Genomic DNA, 24,262 nt, shown 5'->3' with positions numbered 1-24,262 from the left:
TAATCAAAAAAAGGATAATCCCTACTTAGAGGAGCTGGAATTTGAACTGAAAAAGGAACTCCAGGAGGTGCTCGAGAAAGAAGAAATTCTCTGGTTCCAAAAAGCTAGAACGAAGTGGCTGCATGATGGCGACCGTAACACTAGGTACTATCATACAAAAACTTCCATCAAGAGGAGGAAAAACAGGGTGACAGTGTTGAGGGATAGTGAGAATAATTGGGTGGAAGGTAAGGAGGAAGTTGGTAAACTTGTTCTTGAATTTTTCAAATCACTATTTCAGGAGGAAGAAGAAGACAGGGAATGGGTCCAAACTCAGCATAATTGGCCGGAAGTGAATGAAGAGATGTGGGGAGTTGTTTGTGGGGATATTACTGATGAGGAAATAAAGTCTGCAATGTTCTCTATTGGAGGGCTAAAAGCCCCTGGAGAGGACGGCTACCCTGCTATCTTCTACCAGAAGAATTGGGGAATTGTTGGAGATACTGTTACTAATTGGGTGAAGACCTTATGGGAAAGACCAGAGAAGATTGGAGAAATAAATCAGACCCTCTTGACATTAGTCCCAAAAAATGACTACCCTGAAAGAGTCAGCCACCTCAGACCCATCTCACTGTGCAATGTGGGATATAAATGTCTATCAAAGATCATTGTTCAGCGACTAAAGTCCATTATGGACCGGTTAGTCTCCCCCTTCCAGGTTAGTTTTGTACCTGGTAGGAATATTCATGACAACATAATTGTTGTTAATGAAATGATTCACACCATGAGAAGGAAGAAAGGGAAAAAAGGCTATATGGCTATTAAGGTTGATCTGGAGAAAGCATACAACAAGATGAATTGGAATTTTTTAGACAAAGTACTACAAGAGCTACAGTGCCCGAATGACATGAGGGACATGATTATGTACTGTGTCACTTCAGTCTCCACGAAAATACTTTGGCATGGAGAAAGATTAGAACAGTTTTGCCCTACAAGAGGACTATGCCAAGGAGACCCAATCTCTCCTTACTTATTTGTGCTTGGCATGGAAAAGCTCACACATCTCATTTTAGACCGAGTAAGAGAGAAACACTGGAGAGGAGTGAAAACTGGGAGAGAGGGTCCTATCATTTCCCACATGATGTTCGCAGATGACCTCGTGCTTTTTGCCGAGGCTAATACTGACCAGATTGAACTTATTTTAAATTGTTTGCAGGTGTTTAACAGGTGCTCGGGAATTAAAATCACCTGTGAAAAGACTCAAATCTATTTATCACCTAATGTGAAGAGGGCAGACAGGAAGCATATATGTGATATCTGCAAGTTTAAAGAAGTGGAGGATCTGGGGAGGTATTTGGGCGCTGAAATTGTGCATCCAAGACAAAGGAGAGATAAGTATAAGCTTATCACCGAAAGACTGAAGAGAAGATTAAATGGGTGGAAAGTAGAGAGCTTGTCGCTAGTTGGTCGTTTGACACTGGTGAAGTCTGTTGCAAGTTCCATGGCATTGTATACAATGCAGCATGACTGGCTACCACAGGGTACCACGAACATTCTTGAGCAAGAACAGAGAAGATTTATTTGGGGTGAACAAGGAAGCAGTAGGAAGAGGCATCAGGTGTCAAGGGAGACGATATGTAGACCGAAGGAGTGGGGTGGGGTTGATATAAAGTCTTTGCAGTGTATGAACGAAGCCTTTTTACTTAAATTGCTGTGGAAAATTAGTACTTGTCCAAATGAACTATGGGTTAAAGTAGTCAAAGCAAAATATGGGGGGAGAGAGAGAAGCAACAATGAATTGGTGGCAAAGAACTATGACTCCAAGCTATGGAAAGACTTGGTCAAAATGGTGGACACCTTCCAGGAGGTGGTGATGGTGGAAATCAAAAGTGGATGCAATACCAATGTGTGGACAGATAAGTGGTTAAGTGGAGAGGGTAATTTAAGCTCATATTTATCAACAGATTCAAATATTGACCTGAATCTAAGAGTCAGCGACTTGGTGGATGAGGAAGGAAATTGGTGTCTTACTGGTATACAACAGTGGCTACCAAGAAGGATTCTGGAAAAAATAGCAAACTCCATTCCACCACGAAGGAGGGAGTTGGAACGTGATTGCTTGAAGTGGAAGCTCACTGGAAACGGTGAATTTACCATGATAAGTGCTTATAGGTGGCTGAAAGGGGGGCACGAAGGAGTGAGGAGCAAGTTCTGGAAGGAGTTGTGGAAGTTACAAGTCCCAGAAAGAATTAGAACCTTTATATGGATTGCAGGACACAACAGGTTAACCACTGCAAGCATCTCTAGAAGATGGGACGAAAGTAACGGGGAATGTCGATTTTGCCGAGGGCAAGTAGAGGATGGGTTACATGCCTTAAGAGACTGTGTGTGGGCTCGGTCTATATGGAATAAACTGGTACCGGAAGAGAAGAGAAGCGTATTTTTCTCAAGCCAATGGCGAGACTGGCTAGAAAATAACATTGGAAATCATGCAAGAAATCAAGATTATGTTCTTTGGCCTAAGATTTTTGCTACAGGGTGCTGGGCAATTTGGAGATGGAGGAATCCACGTCTTCATGGAAAAGAAGCAGATGTATCGAGCAACACCGAGCTTTTCGTCAAACAGTACCACAGGAATTATATGAGCAGATGGAACGGCGAGAATATGAGCAGATGGAACGGCGAGGATACGCAGCGAAAAGAACAAGAACTCAGACTAGTAAGATGGTTGCCACCGAGAAGACGAAGGTGCAAACTGAACACAGATGGGATGCTTAGACGAAGAGGAGTAGTAGGTTGTGGAGGTGTGATCCGAGGGGACCAAGGAGAGTGGATAAGGGGTTTCTCAGTAAAACTAAACGCTAACACAGCAAGAGAGGCAGAAGCATGGGGGGTTTTGGAAGGACTCATACTATGCTGGGAGTTAGGATTCAAGAAAGTGGAGGTTGAAAGCGATGACGCGCCTCTAGTCACAGAACTGAATCGGAATGGCAGGATCTCGGGGTGTTACCTCATCTCGAGCAGGATCGAAGAAATTATTCTGAGAAACTGGGAAATCAAATTCATGCATATATAGAGAGAAGGAAATCAAGTCGCAGACCTTCTGGCGAACTTGAGCAGCAAACAAGCGTGCAAGAGACTTGTTTGGAGTCAACCCCCTGTCGATATAGCTGAAGCGTTACACAGGGATGCCTTAGGAATTGGGGCTTTTAGACACGTGTAGTCTGTTTTTGTGTTTATTTTTTGTCGTTAGGCATTAGCCTCTCTTGTCACAAAAAAAAAAAAAACCGTAGTATATTATGTATTTCTCTGTCCTAAATATAAGACTATTAATATTTACACTATAAAAATGGTTTTATATTTAGGATCGGAGGAGTAATATTTATAAATAATGAATTAGTTTAACTAATACTACCTCCGGTCCTTAATATAAGACCCTGTTTGACTTTTATTTTAGTCCTAAATATAAAACCCCAATCCACTTTGTCTCTCATATTTATACATTTTTTTTTCAAAGTAGCCCTTCTAACAATGATAGGTCTAGTCAATACACTTGGTTAGTAAGGATATTTTAGGAAAAACAACATTTATTTAGGACAAATAACTAATTTAATTTACTTCCTTAATTTTCTCAAATTAGTCAACTGACTTTTATAATTATAATTAGGACCAGAGGTAGTAATAAATAACTAATAATAAACATGCCTTGGTTTTCTCATGCAATAGCTTTGTTGCCTATATATAGGATATTGTTTGAGGTAGTCATGCACGATCCTCTTTGTAAAATATACTTACAGGTGACAAATTTTAACGAACTTTTTTCATTTTTCCCCGTTGAACCCTTGATATCATTGCATTATGGTACTATCTCTTCATAAACAAGGATATATCTGAAAAATAAAATACATTTTTTTGCCTTTAATTAATTCTAATCTGCTTTTTAATTTTCGTAATTCAATTATTTATATCTTGATGTAGGTCATATTAGCCCATGCTATAATTTTGGTCTAATTGTTGAGCTTTTATTACTCATCCCCACCTAATGTAAGCCGCAACTGCTTTGGTCCTAAATATAAAAATTAGACAAGGAGTTTATTTTTATTTTACATTTAAGACCTTGATCTATTTTACCTCCTAGATTTATAATTTTTTTGATCAAAATATTCTTATTAATTACACATATTAATGAGTTTTCTAATTAAGGGGTAATTCCAATGGATATGATTAAAGATGATATTTTAAGAAAATCAAAATATATTTGTTACAGATAACTATCTTAACTAATTTTTTTTAATACTATTTACAAATCAGTTATTCAACTCCTATGTTAAGAATGAGAGTTAGTATAATATTACTTTTGATCCTTAATATAAGAGCTAGTTTGACTTTTAATTTGGTCTTAAATATAAGACTTCAATTTGCTTTGTCTCTTATATTTATCTATTTTTTTCAAAGTAGTCCTTGTAGTAGTTATACATGTTAAAGATTTCATCAAATGATATTTCTAACCAGTACATATAATTAGCAAGGGTATTTTAGGGAAGACAATACCTATTTATTATATATAACTAATTTAACTAACTTTTTTAATATACTCAAATTAGTTAATTAGCTCTTATATTATATATTGGGGCAGTGAAACAATGTTGTCTCGTTGTAACATACTCCTCCGGTCCTTAATATAGGGCCCAATTCTTGAGTTGGTTTTGATCCTAAATATAAGACCCATTTCTCATATTTATCAATTTTCTCTAAATTACCCCTCTGGATACTTTCTCAACTATAATTAAGTAGAAGAGGAAGATGGGGTATTAAGAAAGATGATTATGATGTTTTAGGAAAAATGTGTCACTTTTCTTATAATTAACCAACTTATCTAACTTTCTTAATCTAATCAAATTAGTTAAATGGATCTTATATTAAGGACCAGAGGAGTACTAACATAAAGGGCCAAATCGCCCATGGAGTTCTCCCCATTGATGTTAACCTGAGGGCAATGATTAATGTCGTTAGGCAAAAACAAATGGATGTGCACTTCAAGCGGCTTCCTCCACAGTGAGGTTAGAGTAAAAACTAAAACTGGACGTTGCTTTTGAAGACTAAAGAGGAGTCGCTACTTGTAGTTGTCTTGTTCTTGACCACAATTTTGATATTTAGATCAAAGATTCTATTAAAAAAGTTGACATTGTAGTAACACTACCAAAGAAAATTTTGACATCCTTGAACGATCAAAATCATGCCCTGATCACAATTATGGAAAAAAAAAAGCAAGAAAAAACGCCAAGTTATAGGGAATGGAAAATTGCAGGAGAAAAACATCATCATATATCAAAATCATGCCCAGACCAAAATTTTGTGATGTGAAAATTTTCCGCAATTTTTCATATTTATATGGCATTAATTTTTTTTTATATAACTATCTTCTTGGTTTAAATTGTGGCATTGTGAGGCTCATTGACATTTAAACAAACTGATTTTTTTTTGGGGGTATGAAATATACATATAAGACTGCTCCATGATGCACTTGACATATCCAAATGTATTGTCATTATTCCCCCCGGCTATTATGAAATACTACTTTTCTTAATATAAAAGCTTGTTTAAATTTTAATTTGATCTTAAATATAAGACCTCAGTATATTTTGTCTTTCATATTTATTTATTTTTTTTCAAAATAGTCCTTGTGATTTGCACATATTAAAACTTCTATCAAATGATAGTTGAGGGTGTTCATGAGGCCCAAAGGCTCGCAATGCTCACCTGAGCCTTGCGAAATATGCCCAGTCTAGAACTAAAAAAAGCAGCTTAAACAATAAATGGGCATTTTCCAATAGGACCAAATGTTGGGCAAGCCCGGGCATCGAACAAGATATATTGCCATACCCACTTGGCCTTGCCCAAAGTTTATATATATAATTATATCTAATATATATAATATACATATATTCATTAGATATAATTATATTTAATATACACACACATTTTATATTCATATATGGTAGAATTATATATTTCAAGATTTAAATGATTGATATATTTGATTATGGATGTTGTTTGAAAACCTATTATCTTGTTTTTTATTATATAATTATAAGGAGATATAGAATGATAAATAGATATATGAATTTGTAATGTATTGTTTATATCTCTTCATTTAAAATATCCTAAATTGTGAAATTACAAAATGCATTTAAAAATCAAAATATTATTTATTAGGTTTGGTGAAAATCTTCACGTAATATGAACAATATATCAACGCATCATCATTAAAGTAGATAGGGAAGGCCATTCTGCCCAACTCTATCCTACATAACTTTGGCTTTCATCGGGCAGGACTAGGTAGTAGGCTTCAAAATATAGTAAGTTGATCATTTGGCTTGGGTATCGGCCTAACCTTGCTCATATGCAGCCTTAAATGGTTCTAGTTAATATACATAATTAATAAGATTATTTTACAAAAGTTAATACTTATTTATTAGAAATAACTAATTTAATTAATTTTTTAATCTTTTCAAATTAAGTGATTAAGTTTTATATTAAGAATAAGAGGTAGTATTAAAATGAAAAGATCTACATGGGGAGCTATACGAGCTCATCATGCGCTCACCAAGAAATGAACGCACAGGATCATCCCCTCAAATATCTTCTCCGCATAAACCCTTTTGTTTCTCGAGGTTCTTACAGCCCTCCTTCCTGCTCCATTACTATAAACCCTACAACACCTTTGTTCCCATAAACCCCATAACCCCTTATCTAGGGTTCTCTCTTCACCATCTCTGCAAATCCCATTCCCTCCCTCTCTCTTCTCTCGATCCCCGTGGCTACTATGATTAGTACAATTTTCAGAAGATCTTATTCTTTAGTCTCAAGGCGTGCTTTCGCCGCCTCCGCGTTGATCGAGAATCACCATCACCTCATCTCATCAGTCGCCGGCTATGGTGGGGTTGCTGGTAGTGAGCTTCGGCCATTCTCCAACTTGTTTGGTTCCGGTGTGTTCAAGTCAAGCGCATTTCATTCCCAAGCGGGGCCGTTGAATTTCCGGGCGTCATTGGTTCCTCGTGCCGAGTATGCTGTTGATGATTACTCCTTCGAAGAAGGGCCCAAGGGAAACAGTGATGATGGCCTTGATATAGCGAAGCTCGGTATTGCTCAGGATATTGTCTCTGCTTTGGCCAAGAAAGGTATAACGAAGCTCTTCCCTATACAGGTACGTTTCAATCGCATAAACATTGGATCGAGCGACAATTTCGGTCATTTTTATGTTATTTACTTGGGAGGTATGCTGTAGTAAGCTGTATAATTATTTGTTCTAATCCGAATATATTATTTCTCTGTTGAGATTATATATCAATCGCGGCTCCTATTTCTGATGGAAATAAGTTCAGGGCACAATCGTTAATAAGCTCTTCTTAATATGTAGAGAGCTGTTCTGGAACCTGCCATGCAAGGTCGTGATATGATTGGTCGGGCTAGAACAGGAACTGGGAAAACTCTTGCTTTTGGGATACCTATCATGGACAAGATCATTCAGTTTAATGCCAAGCACGGGTTGGTTCACTCAATCAAACTTCTCTTACTGTTTCTCAATTCTGTGCTCCTTTTTTTCTGCTTGAGTTAGATAAGGCAATGTATGAGGCAGGGCTACTGAGGTATGGGTGGTTGAAGAGTTTGATTCAATTTTAAATTATGCATGTTTTTGTGTCTCACGGTGCAGACGAGGAAGGGATCCTCTTGCTTTGGTTTTGGCCCCAACTAGAGAACTTGCTCGGCAGGTTGAAAAGGAATTTTACGAGTCAGCACCTAATTTGGATACAATTTGTGTTTATGGGGGAACACCCATTTCACGCCAAATGAGGCAGCTTGACTATGGCGTTGATATTGCAGTAGGCACACCTGGTCGAATTATTGATCTTCTTAACAGAGGTGCTCTAAATTTGAAGGACATTCAGTTTGTTGTACTTGATGAAGCTGATCAGATGCTTCAAGTCGGCTTTCAGGAGGATGTTGAAAAAATCTTGGAGAGGCTGCCTCCCAAGCGCCAAACTCTTATGTTCTCAGCAACAATGCCATCTTGGATAAGGCAGATTTCTCGCAATTACTTAAATAATCCATTAACCATTGATCTTGTGAGTATGCAATTCTGTTGTTGGCTCCTGGAGTAAGACTTCCATAATTTCGAATATTCCTATTTGTTAAGTTCATTTAGCTAATTGGGTTTGTGTTTTTCTTCACTTCTGCTTCTGTATCTTTGGTAATTTGTCTAGCCTCCGGAGTCAAGACCCTTGTGTCTCTTCTTTTCTCCTGGGATAAAAAGTAACCAGTAAAGTTTCGAGACTCTAAAGCTGTAGGACATTACAAACCATAGTAGCTTGTTAGTTCTTGGGCATAAGTTTTTATGAGTTATTAAGTTATATAAAAAGTGTTTTTAATATCATGCTGTGCATATATGTAGATGTCGAGTTTTTATGAGTTATTATATCATTTATAAAATGTCTGGAATGCTATGCTGTGCGTACATGCATATGTTGCTTTCAGCCCGCGTGCCTTCTTTCTTGATGAAACTTTAAGTTACAATGTTTATGTGTTTGCTGATTAAAATTCATGATTGTCTAGTTCTTATGGTCGGTTAATTATGAACTTGTTGGTGCTGTAGGTTGGAGATTCTGATCAGAAGTTGGCAGATGGAATTACGTTATACTCAATTGCTTCAGATATGTATGGAAAAGCAGGGATTATTCAAACTCTAGTAACGGTATGACTCCTGATTCTGTTATTTTCCAACTTTATAATTTGATTATCATCATTGTCGTTATTTTATTTGATCTAACTTTTTTAACTCTTAATTTTATTGCATTTCAATCATTGCTGGAATTGATTGCATTCTAGTTTTCCTGAGCATTTCTGCCGGTTTAAAAGTTAGAAAATGAATTAAATGATTAAATTTCCCAATTTTTGTCTGTCCTGAACATTTTCCTTTCATAGGAACATGCTAATGGAGGAAAGTGTATTGTTTTCACCCAAACCAAACGTGATGCTGATAGACTAGCATATTCCATGCAAAATAGCCTTAGGTGTGAGGCCTTGCATGGAGATATTTCACAAGCTCAAAGGGAAAGAACTCTTTCTGGCTTTAGAGAAGGACATTTCAGTGTTTTAGTGGCAACCGATGTTGCTTCACGTGGGCTTGACATACCGAATGTTGACCTTGTGAGTTCTGTACTACTATCTTAGTTCTAATTAATTCCGTTATCTCATCCCTTTCACCTTTTGACTGAGGTACCCTGGATGCTTTATTTTCCATTTGATGTTTCCTCTTGATTTTTAACTTTGCTTCTTAAAATATGAAAGTTAAATATATATGGGCTGCGTGCTTGGCATGGTGTTTAGAGGAGGAGGCAGGCTTTTGGAAAAACAAGAGAGCCAAGTCAACTTTGAAAATGGTCCTGTCCGATTGCAGGAAAAATTTTCCAAACCGTTTAGTGACTAGAGAAATGATAGGATGGGAGACGTGCCCTGTTTGGAGTGTTTTCTATTCAAGATGTTGTGAGGGTGATGAATCTAATAAACTTTATCTGCTTACTTCCTATTATATGTACACTTGATGACTGTTGCCTTCAATTAAGAAACTGCCAAGCATGTTTTGTTATTTATCAAGTAGGATCATATGTGCTTTACTTGCATTAATTTTGCGATGGATTCAATGTAAATTAGTTTTTTTAATAGACTCATGGATCATCTTTAAAAAGGAGTACTTTTTCTGCTCTGAAAGTATTAGGAGGTGCGCATTAGAGACATCCAGGATGCAGAAGAAATCATTAAATGAAAAGAACACGTATCTTGCAAGTTCTGAAAGTATATTCATTCATAAACTTGGATTTTATTTTACATATATCTTGTGGGCTTATTTTATGATGATGCAAATTTGAAGAGGGGATGTAGCTTCTTTGTTGTTTTTTTCACTGTTAATGATGCTTATCTTTTTTGAGGCTGTCAACATTTCATGCTTAACTCATGCCATTCATTTTGTTTAATGCACAAACACGTAGGCAATTTGACATTTATGAATATGCATATTTCAACTGATTGTGTTTTTCCTGGTAGCTACTATTGTAAAGCTTCCTCTTGGACAGAGAAAATCACACACACTAATGCGTAGCTTCTTTATCTTTTTCTCTCTGCCCTTCATAACTGGGATATTAATGGCTTGTGTGCTGCATGCAATGCTTTTATGTTATCCACTCAATGTGTAGCTTCTTTATCTTTTTTCTCTCTGCCTTTAATAACCTGGATGTTAATGCTGCATGCAATGCTTTTATGTTATCCTCTCAATGACATACCCATGTTGTAACTGACGCTCCTCACAGGTAATACATTTTGATCTTCCCAATAATTCAGAGATATTTGTTCATCGATCGGGAAGGACAGGTCGAGCTGGGAAGAAAGGAACTGCTATCCTTATTTATACTCAAGATCAAACCAGGGCTGTCAAGATTATTGAGCGTGATGTTGGCTGTAGATTTTCTGAGGTGATCTCTCTTCGTTCTTTTCATCTCCATTCTTCAATTCTGTTTACTTGAAGTTGTTCCTAGTTTATTATTCTTTTTCTGGTCTGCAAAAATTTAAGCTAGATGACTGCCTTTACTTCTTTGTCCTGTTTGGGGGAGGGGTGATTCTGTTGAAATATAAGCCACATGACTACTGCAGCAAAGAAACGAGGTTTTGGAGAGGTAGAGACTATCCACCTTAGAATTTGAGCCCAAGACCTCCAAGTTAGAGTACTTGGAGTTCAGCCTTGGGGTTGGGACCTTGTAGACATTCCTCATTTAAACTGGAAGACATTAAACATGTGTGGACATTATTTAATGTGTGATTAACGTTTTCTCTAAAAGTAAGTGCCAATTACAAAGTCTTGATGAAATAAAGTTGCTGAAAATCTAATATACTATTCAAAGTTGTTAAATGTATTGATGGATTGGTTGGTGAGGAATTTTCTCAGCTTTAAAGATTTCTGAGACATAGAATGAATTTATGGTTTTACAGGAACTTGCTTTAAAACCTGCCATAAGATGTTTGGGAATGTTAACTCTGCAGATGTTATAGAGATGATAACTTAGGATTGGTTGTGAATTGAGTAATGTGTGAAGGCTGAATACTACTATCATATAATCTCTACTTAATGCTCAGTAAGTGGGAGCTCCATATTTCATTCCGATGAATTTTACCATCAGGTAGTACAAACATTGTTTTTTTTGTTTTCTGGGGGGGGGGGGGAGGAGATGGTAATAAACAAACAGGTATTGGTTTTATGCAAGTATTGATTCACGTGGCACTTTCTCTGGACACAGAGCTCGGGATTTCAATGCTTGCCCCATACCTTTCCCACTTTTACCAGGCCTTGTGCCTCCCTTGTAATCTAAAACAAAAGGGTATATTAGTATGCTTATGAGATGGTTATAACTTAAAGCTACAAGTATTGTTTAGAATTTAATGTATTGAATATGCATTAGCAGTCAGATTGAGTCTGTTGTTAAAGACTTTTGTTTGTGCATGCAGAACTTAAGTTTTTTCTTCTATGCTTCAATTTGTAGGTCACATTTTGATTATATATTTACATTAACTTATTGTCTTGTGTTCTAATATCCTTGTTCATCAGCTGCCGAGGATTACTGTTGAAGGTCAATCAGTAGGCATGTTTAATAGCATGGGTGGTAGTCGATCTAGCAGTTTTGGAGGCATGCGGGATCGTAGATTTGGTGATTCAGGTTTTGGCCGTGGTCCGGGATTCAGCCGCTCCAGCTTTGGTAATTCTGATGAGAAGGGAAGGTATGGTGGACCTAATTCTGGTCGTTTCAGCGGCCCTGGATCAAGCCAACCAAGAGGCGGGTTTGGGGGATCATTTGGTAATTCTTCTGGTGAAAGCTCTGGTCGTTATGGTTCCTTTGGTGGCTTTGGCTCTAGACCATCAGACAGTGGTTTTGGCTCTAGACCATCAGATGGTGGCTTTGGCAGATCCGGCATGGATCGAGCAGGAAGCACTGGAGGATTTGGGTCTAGTCATCCAAGTGGTGGCAGTGGATTTGGTGGTTCAGCTCGTTCTGGTGGTTTTGGCTCTGGTCAATCTAGTGTATTTGGCGACAGATATTCAAGCCAAAGGAATGCCTTTGGTGATTCTCGAGGTAGTGGTGCTTTTGGGAATGACCAGAATAATGATCAGGACAGTGGGAGAAGGCTCTTCTGATTTTGTGGTAAGTGGTGCCCTTCTTCCAATTCTTATTGTTGGCTTCTTGCACAGTTTAATTGCACTCATTTACTCTGAAATTTCAGGCATCTTGGCTTTATCCCCACATATTACGAAGGATGGATGAGGTTATGGCATAGGGATCACCAGTTACATCCATATATTTGTTTAGGAAGGGAGCTGTCACCTACAAGTTCCAGCAAGCCTCTCTGGATTTGTTTGGCTCATTATCTTTCTTTTCGCACGGTTTACTGCATGAAGTACCTCTAAATTTTATTGGAAGTTTTGAAGAGGCAACTTCATGGCGTATAGTAATTCAACTTAAATTCCTTCTAGCAGTTGATGGGAGCAGATTAAAATATATACGAAAGGGTAGGGTGCTCTTCTGTTTATATTTAACTTCTACCATGTAGTAGAGAACTATCATGGGCTAGCTAATTGATTGGTAATAGTCATACTATCATCATGTTTATCGTTACCCTCTTTTATCGTGGTGCTTTTTTGGTTGTTCGTAACATGAGTAACTGAATTTATTGTTACTGAGTTCATGTAATAAAAATGTCACTAAAGTTGATTTTATGTAATAAATTGAGGATCAAATAGTTTATCGGCCTTATTGTATACGGCAGATTGTAATCGAAATTTGAAGGAGTCTTGCTGAGATTGATGTTATGATATATGTGTAACATACTCTATCGAGGCCTTGAATCACCGTGTGGGAAGGGAATCCTTTCAGGTTTCTCCTTTTAAAGTCTGGAGAGAGTGACTGGAAGCTTCTTTTTTGTTTGGTTTTTTTTTTTCCCCTTTCTCTAGAATTTACTTAGAAATTTGGAGTTGGGGATATACAGAATACACGCTTGTTGCTGAACTTATTCTCAGGGTAGTTATAAATTGATGGCACGCATTTTTGGTCCCGAACGTTAACTAGATTGGCTTATTAGTAATTCAGCCATACTTCTTACGGCCCTCGAGTAATTTCTTTTGCTGGAAGTGTTTCTGCTACATTTTCGATCTTTAGCTTTTCTTTTAAAATGCAAAAATAGTTTCACACATTCGGGCTGCTTTTGGCGTTCTTAATTTAGAGGTGTTTAGATTAGCTTTTTAAAAGTAATTTTATAGAATTTGAGACAAATTTATGGGAGGAAATTACGTAAAAAGTATTCTTTTTTAAATGCTTACATGGGATTGCTTGGGATCATACTTTATTACAAATTGCGATGTTTTGGGGGGTAATTTTCTTACATTATTAAAACCTTAAGTGTATTATTAAATCTTTAGCATTTCGTTAAAAAATATAGACATCAAATAGTTAACGTAATTTAAAAAGTTGGTTAAAATTGATTAAACATAATATGTTAAAAATGTAACTTCCCTAAAATATAGAGAGGATGAGAGGGAGAGAGGATGAGGTAGAAAGAGAGATGAAAGAATGAGTGAAAACGAAAAGGGAAAAGGAACACGTAATTAATTAAGAATAAAAATGAAAAAAAAATGCATTAGTTGAACTCAAATAAAGCTTATAAAAATGAAATCAGATGAATTTTACTCGATAAGATTTATAACTTGATCATCGCTCATCTCAAGCTTCTTTCTTTTGGCATTATAAAACTCTTGACCTTTATCCAGTATCCGCGTTCAATTTCACCCTCGTCACTAGCTCTTCGATGCATCGACAGGGATCACCCTTGCCAAGCATTAAGCATAGCCTGCTAATAAAATGTCACTTTAGTATATCATAATCACCAAAAAAAAAAAAAAGAAGCCTGCCCCCGATGCTGAAACAATGCAAGTCCATCACAAACACTTTGAGCTATTCCGCGACTGAGGGTGTGTTTGGGATAGCGGTGGCAGAAGTAGCTTTTTTTCAATCTGACTTTTATAGAAGTCAGATTGAGTAAAAGTCAAATAGGGTAATGTGATTTATGTTTGGATTGGGTTTTAGAAAAAAGTCAGTTTGAGAAGTTGAAACTTGTTTGGATGATAAATGTAAAAGTAAGTTTAAATGTAAAATGACTGAAAAGGATATAAACTTTATTAAACAATATATATTTATTTTATATATTTATAATTTGATAATTGTTAGAGAAAAATTAAAATTAAAATTATAAAAATAAAAATATTTATTTTTAAAGAATAAATAATTTATTTTTTAAAAAATGATTTTATTATTCAAAAATAATTTTTTAATATTAAAAACTAATTAGCTGGATTGAAAAAAAAAAAAAAAGAACTCACATAATGTATTCTCTCCACTCCCTCACTCATGGGCCCCACGAAGGGCGTAGTGGAGAAGCTGCACGAAGACGGAAAAGCTGAAAGCGGAGAAGCTGAAGGCAGCAGCTTATGAAAAAAAAGTCCATTTCCGCATAAGTCCATTTATCTTCACGGTGGATCCAAACATTTCTTTTAAACAAGAAGTCACTTTTTTCAGCTTTTACCGGTGGAGAAGTTAGTTTGAGGGCCCTCACCGTGATCCCAAACACACTCTGACTCGAACCCGTTTACTCCATTTCAAATAAGTACTTAGTATTTACATCACATATAATGTTTCAAGTTACTCGACCCAATGATAGGAAGTAAGGAAAAGTGAGCCTGACAGGTGCTTAGGCATATACTGGAAGGCGCACATACTTGCAAAGCCGGTTTATTTCATCATAAATATGGCACTGTTATCTACTTCATCAATCAACAATATTGAGTGGTCATACATCACCTTCTTCTTTTTTTTTTTGGTTTTCTTTCCTCTTCTCCATTCATTCCATCCATTGTTAGCTTCTGCATATTTCCTTGTGAAATTCTTTCATGAAAGAATTCCACGCTAGCCACGCTGCACCAACTGCAGGCTCAACCTGGTGTTGCACATGAAATTAAAAGGACGGATGTGAGAATGGAAGAGATAAGATTTATTAGAATATGCTATTTTTTAATATAAAGGTCAGTCACTACTCACAATAGAAATGGTGATTGAAAAAAGTTCGAGTGCAAGGAAATTAGAAATGGTTATACATAGCAATTCTCCAAAGGTAAGAGAGCACTGAATATACTGACTGTGGAGAAATGAAGAACACTAAGATCTCATTTGGTACGAAGTATTAGAAATGAGAGGTAGGGATTGAAATTGGGATTCAGAAAACCTGTTAAAAGAGTATCTAGGATGAAACATTGCTTGTTACATGAGATTAAACAAACCCATGTTTGTGAAATTGGAGAATATCATGGGAGAAAGTGATATCCCCAATCCCACATCTATAGGTTTACCAAATCCCATGAAACAAGTAATTACTTATGATAAATACTTTTTTAATGATTTTTCTTAATTGCAATTTTAGTTCCTATCCCTCATTTTCAATACTTCGTACCAAACGGGACCTAAGTTTCTTGGCTTTATCTCAAAGATATAGCTTGCAAGTGCGCATAAGTTGAATTTCCAAGTTGTATCATTTTTTCCAAACAATGTTGTGATAATTCTTTTACCACGACTTTCTTAACATCACATAAATCCTACCCATGATGCCCGGTTTCCTGCTTGATCAGCTTTTATGGTAGATTTTTGCTTTTATCCCTCACTTAAACTAAAATGCAAGAGTATAATCAACACCCTTTCTCTTGCAAAGAAAGGAGCATGTCAAACCATGTAAATTACCTGGAAACAAGATCTGATTTTTATGCACCCATTTCCCAATATGTTTACCCACCATGCGATTTTCCCTTGGTGCATTAATTAAGATAAACAAGAAAATAGAACATTAAGCTGACCTGAGGTCTAATGGACTGTACCCCGGGAAAGTGCTTAGAGATGCATTTTATGACTTCTTTTCCTATATCCCACCGCCTATTTGCTTCAAGAACACCACCAACCATAACAAGGGGAAAAACACCCTTTCCATCTGCCACCAAAAAAAAAAAAAAGGAAAAAGGAAAAAAATGAAGAAGAAACTATTAGCAATACATTAGCATCACTTTTGACATTCACAAATCATGCATTATACTCCTAACAGGCAGAGCTAGGACCTAGGTGGATTATTCATATTTTACAACCAAATATAATCAACCTTAGCATTGACACAGCATAGGCTAGCAGTTCCGTCCTCAAAAGAACTACCTGCTGGCTACGTGTATAATATATAATCAATAGAAGTCTCAGTTAAACATTTTAAGGTCTATGCTATATCCATTTTAGATTCAATAAAATAGTTTTCTGGTCAGAGATTGACAAAATTTGGGAGACTTTACTAATATATCCTTATGAAATATATATGTTTTGCCAATGAATCCTTGTGTTTATTGAATGGGAGGTTAAAGCAAAAGGAGTGGTAAATGGGAAGTCTCTCTCACTTTTAGGTGTACACTCTATCATTGAAGCTCCCTCGATCTTCATTATTCGTACTAGACTGGATAAATCTGAATGTGAAAAACAATTCTCCAACAGAACAGCAACTTACTGGAAGATAATGACAATTGCAAATTTATTGGAAGATAATGATGATGAATAATAACTATGAGACTCCTAGGTTATTATAAACCCTGAACGATAGATGAATTTGATAGCAATCCCAATTGCACTTTATCCTTCGTAACTTCCACTTAATTGGAAGATTCATTCTTGAACAGTTAACAAGTTTCCAACAGATCTCAAAATAGAAAAACACGGATGCATCACCAGAAAAAAAAAATCCCTAGCCTTCAAAAATCCCAGCAAACCGTGTTGAATGATGATAATCACAAGACACCAAACTACCTATAATAATATTTTTATAAAAGAGAAGACGCATCTGTACTGTAGATATTCAAGCAATTTCGGGTTCCAACTTCCAACAAGAACATCCCCAACCCCCTCCCCCCCCCAAAAAAAAAAAAAGGGATTGTTAAAAAGAAGTTCCTTGTTAACACAACTCCATGAAACACCAGCTGGAGTCCAAGATTATTTCCTTTTTTTTTAATTATTTTTTTTAAAAAAAGAAAGGAGAAAATGCAAGTTACTAAAATCAGCACACAAGGCAACTAGGTGCATGAGCTTTCAGCAGCCAGATAGCAAAGCAACCGGTATCTTATAATTCTATAGATGACATAACGAATAATAAAAATCGTATGTCATTCTGCAACTTTATATACTGAACTCATGGACACCCGCATATACACAAATAATTATAAACCAAATCAGCTCTTCAGGTTAGATAATAACCTGAGGAGAACTTTAAATCACCAAAGTTAACTAATTGAGTATTTAAAAATTAGTTCTATAGCTTACTTTGACTAGTTTTTCCTTTATCTCCAGGAACATCTAACATTAATATCATGATGAGCATAGATGTCAACTACTAGTAATAAGACTAATCAGAAAATCACCGGACCTTCGCCACATAATCCAAGTCTCTCTACAACGGCTTTCACACTTGAAGCCAGCTCTTGGACAGAGCCCAGCAGGATCTTATTTGTGACCTCATCTCCAGCCTCTGCACAGGACACCACAACAGGGACAAGTGCTGCAATACGAGCCCAGGAGGGATCTGCATAGGTCCACCTGATTTCCAATGAGACAAATAAAGGTTGTGACCCTGCATACTCCTCAAATATATATAAAGTAGTGCAAGAAATTGTAATTAAACTATCTCTAGGCCTTCCCTTAACAATAAGAACAAGTTCAGTTTTTGAGTCACAGTGATCATTGACACAGTACTAGAGCCTCCACAGTTCAATCATTGCCAACTCCCATTTAATAGGCCTGTGCTTTATCCGCACTTAGATCCCCAAGGGCTTCTTTGCGATGAGGCATGTAAGAAATTATAATAACATTATTCCAGGCTCTAACTTTAGCATTTAACAGCTTGAGCTTTTGCTTTGGAGTGTTAGTTAACAAACCAATTCTCTATAGATATCTTCAATTCACTCTCTCAAGTTTCCACTTAACAGAGGTTTCCAAGCATTCCCACCATGTTGCCTCTTTTTTTGGGGTGGGATGCTGATCATTTCAGACGTTCTAAATTACATCAATGCAAGACAGTAACAGTACAATTGCATTTTCAAAATAACTTAAAATCCATTTCAAAATCATATAAATGTTCATCATTTCATCACATCAAACAGAAATGACCTAGGAACTCAGTTTGAAACAATTACTAAATCATGTCACAGAAAGTATGTCTATCTCAGACTTGTTCCAGGCAGACAGAAAATCCAAAAACTTGTATCTATTGTATGATGAATAGGAAAGGGGGTAATGGATACCAAACTTTTGGAATTATAGAACAGACCTCATCATTTTCATTCACTAGCTGCACATAATAAGATGGCTTCAGACAAGATTTCTAAGTGCCAGCTATTTACTGCACACAATTTATGATATGAGTAAGTATATAACTGAAATATATACCCGATAATTTCTTCAGGAGAAGAAAGTCCGAGTTTTTGTAAAATACTACTTGTTAGCATTGTACTTGGACCACGGCCATCATATGCCTTGATTACAGCGGTTAATGCCTGTGCAGCTATTCCATATCCACTATAAGGAAAAAAAATATCAACCAAAACGTTAGATGGTATTAAAAGAGCATATCATAGAAGTGATGTGAGGTGATAGAAAAAAATCTAATTAGTAAAGTAAGGTCAGTCAACTTTACGTGCAGGGAACCTTTTTTCAGCTAATTGAGTTCCCTATCTACGTATTACAGTGCTACATCTCTTTTTTCCTTCCCCAACAAAAGCTAACTTCCTTGGACCAAAAAAGAACATATACATATATATATATATATATATAAAGAGTTCTTCAACAATAAACTGTTGCTGGGGACAACTGAAATTTGTCATGTCTTCGATCAAAAAGGATAGTTCATGAGGGGCCCGTTGTTTTCCTCTTAATGAATGGTCATTGGAAGCAGTTATACTCGTGAGAAAGATATAACATGCTAGAAAGATTTATCAGTACCTAAAAGGCATAGAAGAACATAAGATATATATACATTGAACTATACACATAAAATACATAATTGAGTATTTACTTTCATTACACTTTCAACATATTCATTCAAATGAATGCAGAGAGAGCAGCCATGAGAGACATAGAAGCAGCACCAGTGAATTACCTGCCCCAGTCACCTAAGACAGGTCCTGCACCTGCAGCCCTTGCTTCTTTGCCATCTTCGGTAAATCCATATGCAATGGTCCCTGTCCCAGCTATTAATACACACCCATGAAGTTTGCCCATTGTCCCACTTGCCAAAGCAGCCACAGCATCATTCTGAACATAGAGCCTCACATGGCTTGGGAATATATCTCTGAAATATCAACGCCAAAGCACATTGAAATTAAGAGATTCAGCCTTACTCATGTTTGTTAGAGAATAAAGAAACTAATATGGCACTACACATGAAAAAACAATTTTAAAAGTTACACCAGCAGAATACACAAAAAAGTTGAAATTTAACTGGTGTTATAGGCGAAGAAGCTGCCTTATACCATCATGGGCTAGTTTCATACCCAGACTGATTACAACGCTGTAGAAATGATATGCAGTATTATTCAATATAACTTACACAAAGCATATATTGTTTATTATCACTCCGCATTTAAAACATCTTCATTGCTACATGTGATAGTTATTTATGGCAGCACTGGCTCAGTAGTCAGCCTATACTGAATAGAGAGAGAATAATAAGAATTCTGTTTTATATAAATCAGACTTGAAAATCACAAGAATTAACCACATATTTTCCACAATAAAGAGGATAAGGGCTTCACTGGAAAAGAAATTTAATGCACCACCAACATGATATGAAAACATAAAATGAACAAAAGATCATTTACTTTCTTCGAGGAGTTAAGGAGAAAATAAGCAAAATTACATGTAGCAACCTTAGCCAAGTGAGAATTCTCTGCTGATCTGTTGGATGGTTAACACCAGAAACAGCCAAGCAAACAGCTCGGACTGAAGATCGTTTTGAGCCACACTTTGAAAGTGCATCTGCCATAACTTGCTCTAATGTTTCCCTTGCAGCAGTTTCTGTGTAAGTAAATAATTGTAACAGCATTACTACTTTTACAACGTTATCTCCATTCTATTATCACAGTTATACCTCTATAAAGAGCTCAAGAAGAACAATCCAAAAGTACCATAAGTACATAAGAAATCCTCTCAAGAGAAAATGTAATATGGAGATGAAAATGAAAATGGAAAGGGGTGGGATCTAAAAACCCCATTACCAGACTACTAAAGAATGCCGAATAGACAATCTTATACCAAATTAAATGAAGAGGAAGAATCTAATATTACAGATGCTAATAATCTTAGATTACCATAATACTACAAAATTCGCTCATCTTCCCAAAATTTCATCCTCTTGCGTCCACTCAAAACCATGAATGTGAGTCAAAAAATATTCCCGCAAAAATCTTCAGCGATATACACCGATCATCTATTGTAGCCCCTCAGCCCCAAAGAAAAATTCAAAATATTCTACGAAAGAAGCAAGATAGGGGAAGGTAGTTATTTTTACGCTCCTTATTTGTACAGTGGCATTTATTGTTATTATTATTTGCAAATTTCATTCGGTGCCCCAAATCAAAGAGAAGCCTTGGTCTTCGTGGAAAACTTAATCTGTCGAAGTAAATGGACGCCAGGGAGTTATTCAAATATGCAATAAACTTACAAATTAGAGTGACCAAAAGGCGTTTGATGATGAAACATTTTAAGCCTAATGTTTGACCTTGGAGCAAGTAAATGAGTAAAAGAAATCCAAGCCGTGGAGTCAGAAAATGAGAAGTTTCCTTTTTCACTTCATGTGCGTGTATGAAGAAAAGGAAAAGAGGTGAAGAAAAATAGTAGATTTCCTAAGCAATTTCCAAGATTAGACATCAAGTTTTCCATCCGTCTCGTTGTTGACTATTGTCAAAAATATAATTACGCTCTTCACTAGAAGAAATCACCTTTCTAAAAAATTATCGAAATCAAAGGCACCCTCCTTTCTACAATGTATGTCCAAGCTACGCAAGTGGCCTTTTTTGTCTCCCCAACAAGGAACAAGTGCAAATGATCAGGAGTTAACGAACAAACCAACAATCCCAGAGAAAGATGTTCACAAAACAAAAATATCATAAAATTAACCCCACAAAGAGAAAACAAATGCAGGATTTGTACAAGAAAAAACAGAGAATCACCTCCCACGCTATTGTGGTTAGAGCAACCGGCAACAGCCCGAGCAAGGATGGGAAGAGATTCAATTTGAGGGTGTGAAAAAGGAGTTATGGGCATGCAAATACAAACTGTGGAGGTGGTGCCACCATCCAAACCCAGAACGACGCCGGAGGCACCATCCGCCAACGGCATTTCGTACTCGAAATCCCAAATCTCACCATTCCTATACCTCTTCATGCCTGCATCGGCAATCCCCTCGTCCTTGTGCTCCAGCTTCATTAGCAATTACTTGGATTAAATACAAAGGGAGAGAAAGATAGGTCGTTGAAAGTAAGGGATAGGACAAGGGACAAACGACAGGAAGAATGAGAACAAGGAGAAGACGACTGTGAAATCCGTATATTTATGATCACACAATAAAATGGCGGGTGTGTGTCTCTCTCTCTATATATAAAATATAAAGATGCACAATTCTGAGAGTGGGACGGCCTGATATGAGAAAAATCAAGCCCTATTTCCTCGTGTTAGGATCTTTTAAGGTAGAAACTGAGAAATTCAATTAAAAAAAGGGCAGTAGAAAACAGTAAGAGTGGACCTCACAAAACAAATTGAGGATAAATGGAAAGGCAACGACATTCTCTGCAATGCTCATGCCCTTTTCAAATCCTTATCATTTGTTTCAGAGACTCAACGAACAGAGAGAGAAAAGAGAGACGAGAGATAGAGAGAGGGAGTTTTTGAGAGAGAGAATCGCTATCGAGAAGGAGGGGAGACTTTTGCAGCTTTTGAAGGCTTTATGTGCAAGGGAAGGGAAGGTGAAGTTGTAGGAGGACATTAAGGTCAACAAGATTTTTTTTTTTGAAATAAATATTATTAACTTTGTTTTTGAACGTAAAACTCAATTTTTTGTCTCTTAAAAATAATTTATCTTAAAATTATTTTCTCAAATCCTAACTGAAAAAAAATTATATTTTTCATAGAATTACTTTTAATTTAGTTCTTCAAAGATTTCTTCATTCCCTTAGCTCTTTGCAAATAAAAGCATTCTCCGATAGCGAATTAAGAAATAGAAGTGTCCTTTTAAATAAAAACTTCATATGATTTTTTAATTCATTTCAAATTTCAGTAAATGAAATATTTACTGAAGACAAAAATAATTAAGAAATCAAACAAAAATAAATGATGTTAAAATATAAAAATGATAAATCGATAAAAATTAATGACGACAAAGGTGAAGTGTCTTCTTGTGAATCAAGTTAAGTCTATAATGATTTTAGTCTCATTATAAGCAAGCCTGGAAAACACAATTAGTAGATATTTTGGCATTCAAATTCCCAAATAAACTTGAAAAATATCGAGGCACTTACGTAGATTAAGGAAGGATAAGGCCAAGCTTTATAATGATATAATATTGGAAAAGCTTGAGAAGAAATTGCAAGTGTGGCATGCTAAACTCTCCTCAAGCTGGTAGATTAACGCTTATTGAACCTGTTATATCTTTTAGTGTTAGTGTGCCCTCTTACTTGCATTAAGTTTTCTTCTTATGTCTTTTTCCAAAAAATTGATATGAAGATTGCTTGCTCCTCTTGGAGTATATGGATGGGTCAAAGAAAATGTACTTGTTGTCTTAAGGATAAAATCTGCTAGGTCAAATCATTCGGTTGTTTGCCAATATGAGTTGGTTTGGTTAGGTAAATGAGTAGGTTCATAATTTATAAAGTCATGAGTTTGTATCTCATTGTAAATTTTAAAGATATTTTTTGTGAGTAATCTGTAAATATCTCTATAACTACTCTTTGAACCTCAACGCATATTCTGGCCCTTATAGGCTCTCAGAAACTAGTTTACCCAAATTTTTGTTATAAAATAAATCATTAGTGGTTTAGGTATCAAAAAAACAGAGATTTTAATACTGCTCCGTAGCAAAAAATATTTGGAAACTAATAATTGCAAAAACTCCTCTGGTCTTATTTATAAGACAGATAGAGAAGGGTTTTTTTTCCTATTTATAAGTTGCTTTATTAAATTTTCAGCATAAATGTACTATTTTGTCTTTCATTTATTATAGTGTAGGAAGTTATCTCTTTTGAAATGTGCATATATTAAATATAAGTAAAGTTAAAAAATTGTTATATTTTAATGAAAAGTTATGCATTTTAAGGTTTATTTGGTATGTGTGAAATATACTGGAGGTGTCTTATAAATAATATCAAAGAAATTAGCGTTTATTGGTGAGCCAAGCTCTTCAACCCAAGTGCCTATCTTCCATAGAAGAGGGAGTTTTAATTCAAGGATTTCTTCAATTGCCACGTTGGAGAGACATATTATGTACAAAAGACTAGATAATCTAAACCGGACAAGTGCATACAGTTCTCAAAGCAACCTCTTTAACCACCAACGGTGACCTATGCAGGGTGTTCGCCCTTTGACTTCCTCGTCAGTAGGGAATCCATAACTGCAACATGCTGGAATAGCGGGCTTATCAAGATGTTATGTCATAGCAACGTGGGGGAGGAAATTTTGAGGACTCTCTTTTTTCCCTCTTTGCTTCTGCTGATGAGATTAGTTGGAAGGGTAGTTATGTGGGTTACTATGCTACTGCTGATGGATATAACCAAATTTGGAAGCGGTGAAATTTGGAGAATTCTGAAAATTAGTTAATGATATACTACTTTCGGTCCTAATTATAAGAGCCATTTGACTAATTTGAGAAGATTAGAAAGTAAGTTAAGTTAATTATTTGTCATAAATAAGTATTGTCTTTCCTAAATATCCTTGCTAATCAAGTGTATTGACTAAAACTATTATGTTAGAAGGGCTATTTTGAAAAAAAAAAATATAAATATAAGATACAGTGGATTGGGATCTTATATTTAGGATTAAAATAAAAGTCAAACATAATTTTATATTAAAGTACC

At 36.1% G+C, this 24,262-nt stretch overlaps 2 protein-coding genes across 3 annotated transcripts; one reads left to right on the top strand and one right to left on the bottom strand.

Annotated features, from left to right (window-relative positions):
• The first annotated feature begins 6,662 nt into the window (after positions 1 to 6,662).
• LOC114760164 (DEAD-box ATP-dependent RNA helicase 53, mitochondrial-like) lies at positions 6,663 to 12,925 on the top strand. The gene is made up of 8 exons (XM_028949429.1): positions 6,663 to 7,186; positions 7,400 to 7,527; positions 7,694 to 8,105; positions 8,633 to 8,731; positions 8,962 to 9,186; positions 10,344 to 10,505; positions 11,633 to 12,224; positions 12,304 to 12,925. Exons 1-7 carry the CDS (start codon positions 6,806 to 6,808, stop codon positions 12,215 to 12,217), a joined length of 1,992 nt encoding a protein of 663 aa, XP_028805262.1. The 5' UTR covers positions 6,663 to 6,805; the 3' UTR covers positions 12,218 to 12,224; positions 12,304 to 12,925.
• A 1,923-nt stretch (positions 12,926 to 14,848) lies between these two features.
• LOC114760160 (N-acetyl-D-glucosamine kinase) lies at positions 14,849 to 21,990 on the bottom strand. Of its 2 annotated transcripts, XM_028949425.1 has the most exons (8): positions 21,940 to 21,979; positions 21,368 to 21,617; positions 20,066 to 20,213; positions 19,297 to 19,488; positions 18,588 to 18,716; positions 17,569 to 17,738; positions 15,974 to 16,104; positions 14,849 to 15,066 (listed from the first exon to the last, which is right to left on the bottom strand). In XM_028949425.1, exons 2-8 carry the CDS (start codon positions 21,579 to 21,581, stop codon positions 14,986 to 14,988), a joined length of 1,065 nt encoding a protein of 354 aa, XP_028805258.1. In that variant the 5' UTR covers positions 21,582 to 21,617; positions 21,940 to 21,979; the 3' UTR covers positions 14,849 to 14,985. The 2 variants fall into 2 exon arrangements, with proteins under 2 accessions (XP_028805258.1, XP_028805257.1); XM_028949424.1 differs by having other exon boundaries at positions 21,368 to 21,990.
• Between the last annotated feature and the right edge of the window lie 2,272 nt (positions 21,991 to 24,262).

Source organism: Neltuma alba, unplaced genomic scaffold (assembly GCF_004799145.2).
Source record: "Neltuma alba isolate B1F8T4 unplaced genomic scaffold, ASM479914v2 tig00010942_pilon, whole genome shotgun sequence".
Lineage (NCBI taxonomy): Eukaryota > Viridiplantae > Streptophyta > Magnoliopsida > Fabales > Fabaceae > Neltuma > Neltuma alba.
The sequence above is the reverse complement of the archived record's forward strand: the minus strand, read 5'-3'. Positions and strand labels throughout refer to the sequence as shown.

Bases quoted from the DNA above. Each gene is read 5' to 3' on its own strand.
- LOC114760164 (XM_028949429.1), top strand. From the start codon at position 6,806: ATGATTAGTACAATTTTCAGAAGATCTTATTCTTTAGTCTCAAGGCGT. The intron at 7,528-7,693 runs GTTGGTTCACTC...CTCACGGTGCAG, and splicing joins CAGTTTAATGCCAAGCACGG to ACGAGGAAGGGATCCTCTTG. The intron at 9,187-10,343 runs GTGAGTTCTGTA...CGCTCCTCACAG, and splicing joins ACATACCGAATGTTGACCTT to GTAATACATTTTGATCTTCC.
- LOC114760160 (XM_028949424.1), bottom strand. From the start codon at position 21,623: ATGAAGCTGGAGCACAAGGACGAGGGGATTGCCGATGCAGGCATGAAG. The intron at 17,739-18,587 runs GTATATATTTCA...ATTGGAAATCAG, and splicing joins TCTCCTGAAGAAATTATCGG to GTGGACCTATGCAGATCCCT. The intron at 15,067-15,973 runs GTCAGCTTAATG...GTGCAACACCAG, and splicing joins TACAGTCCATTAGACCTCAG to GTTGAGCCTGCAGTTGGTGC.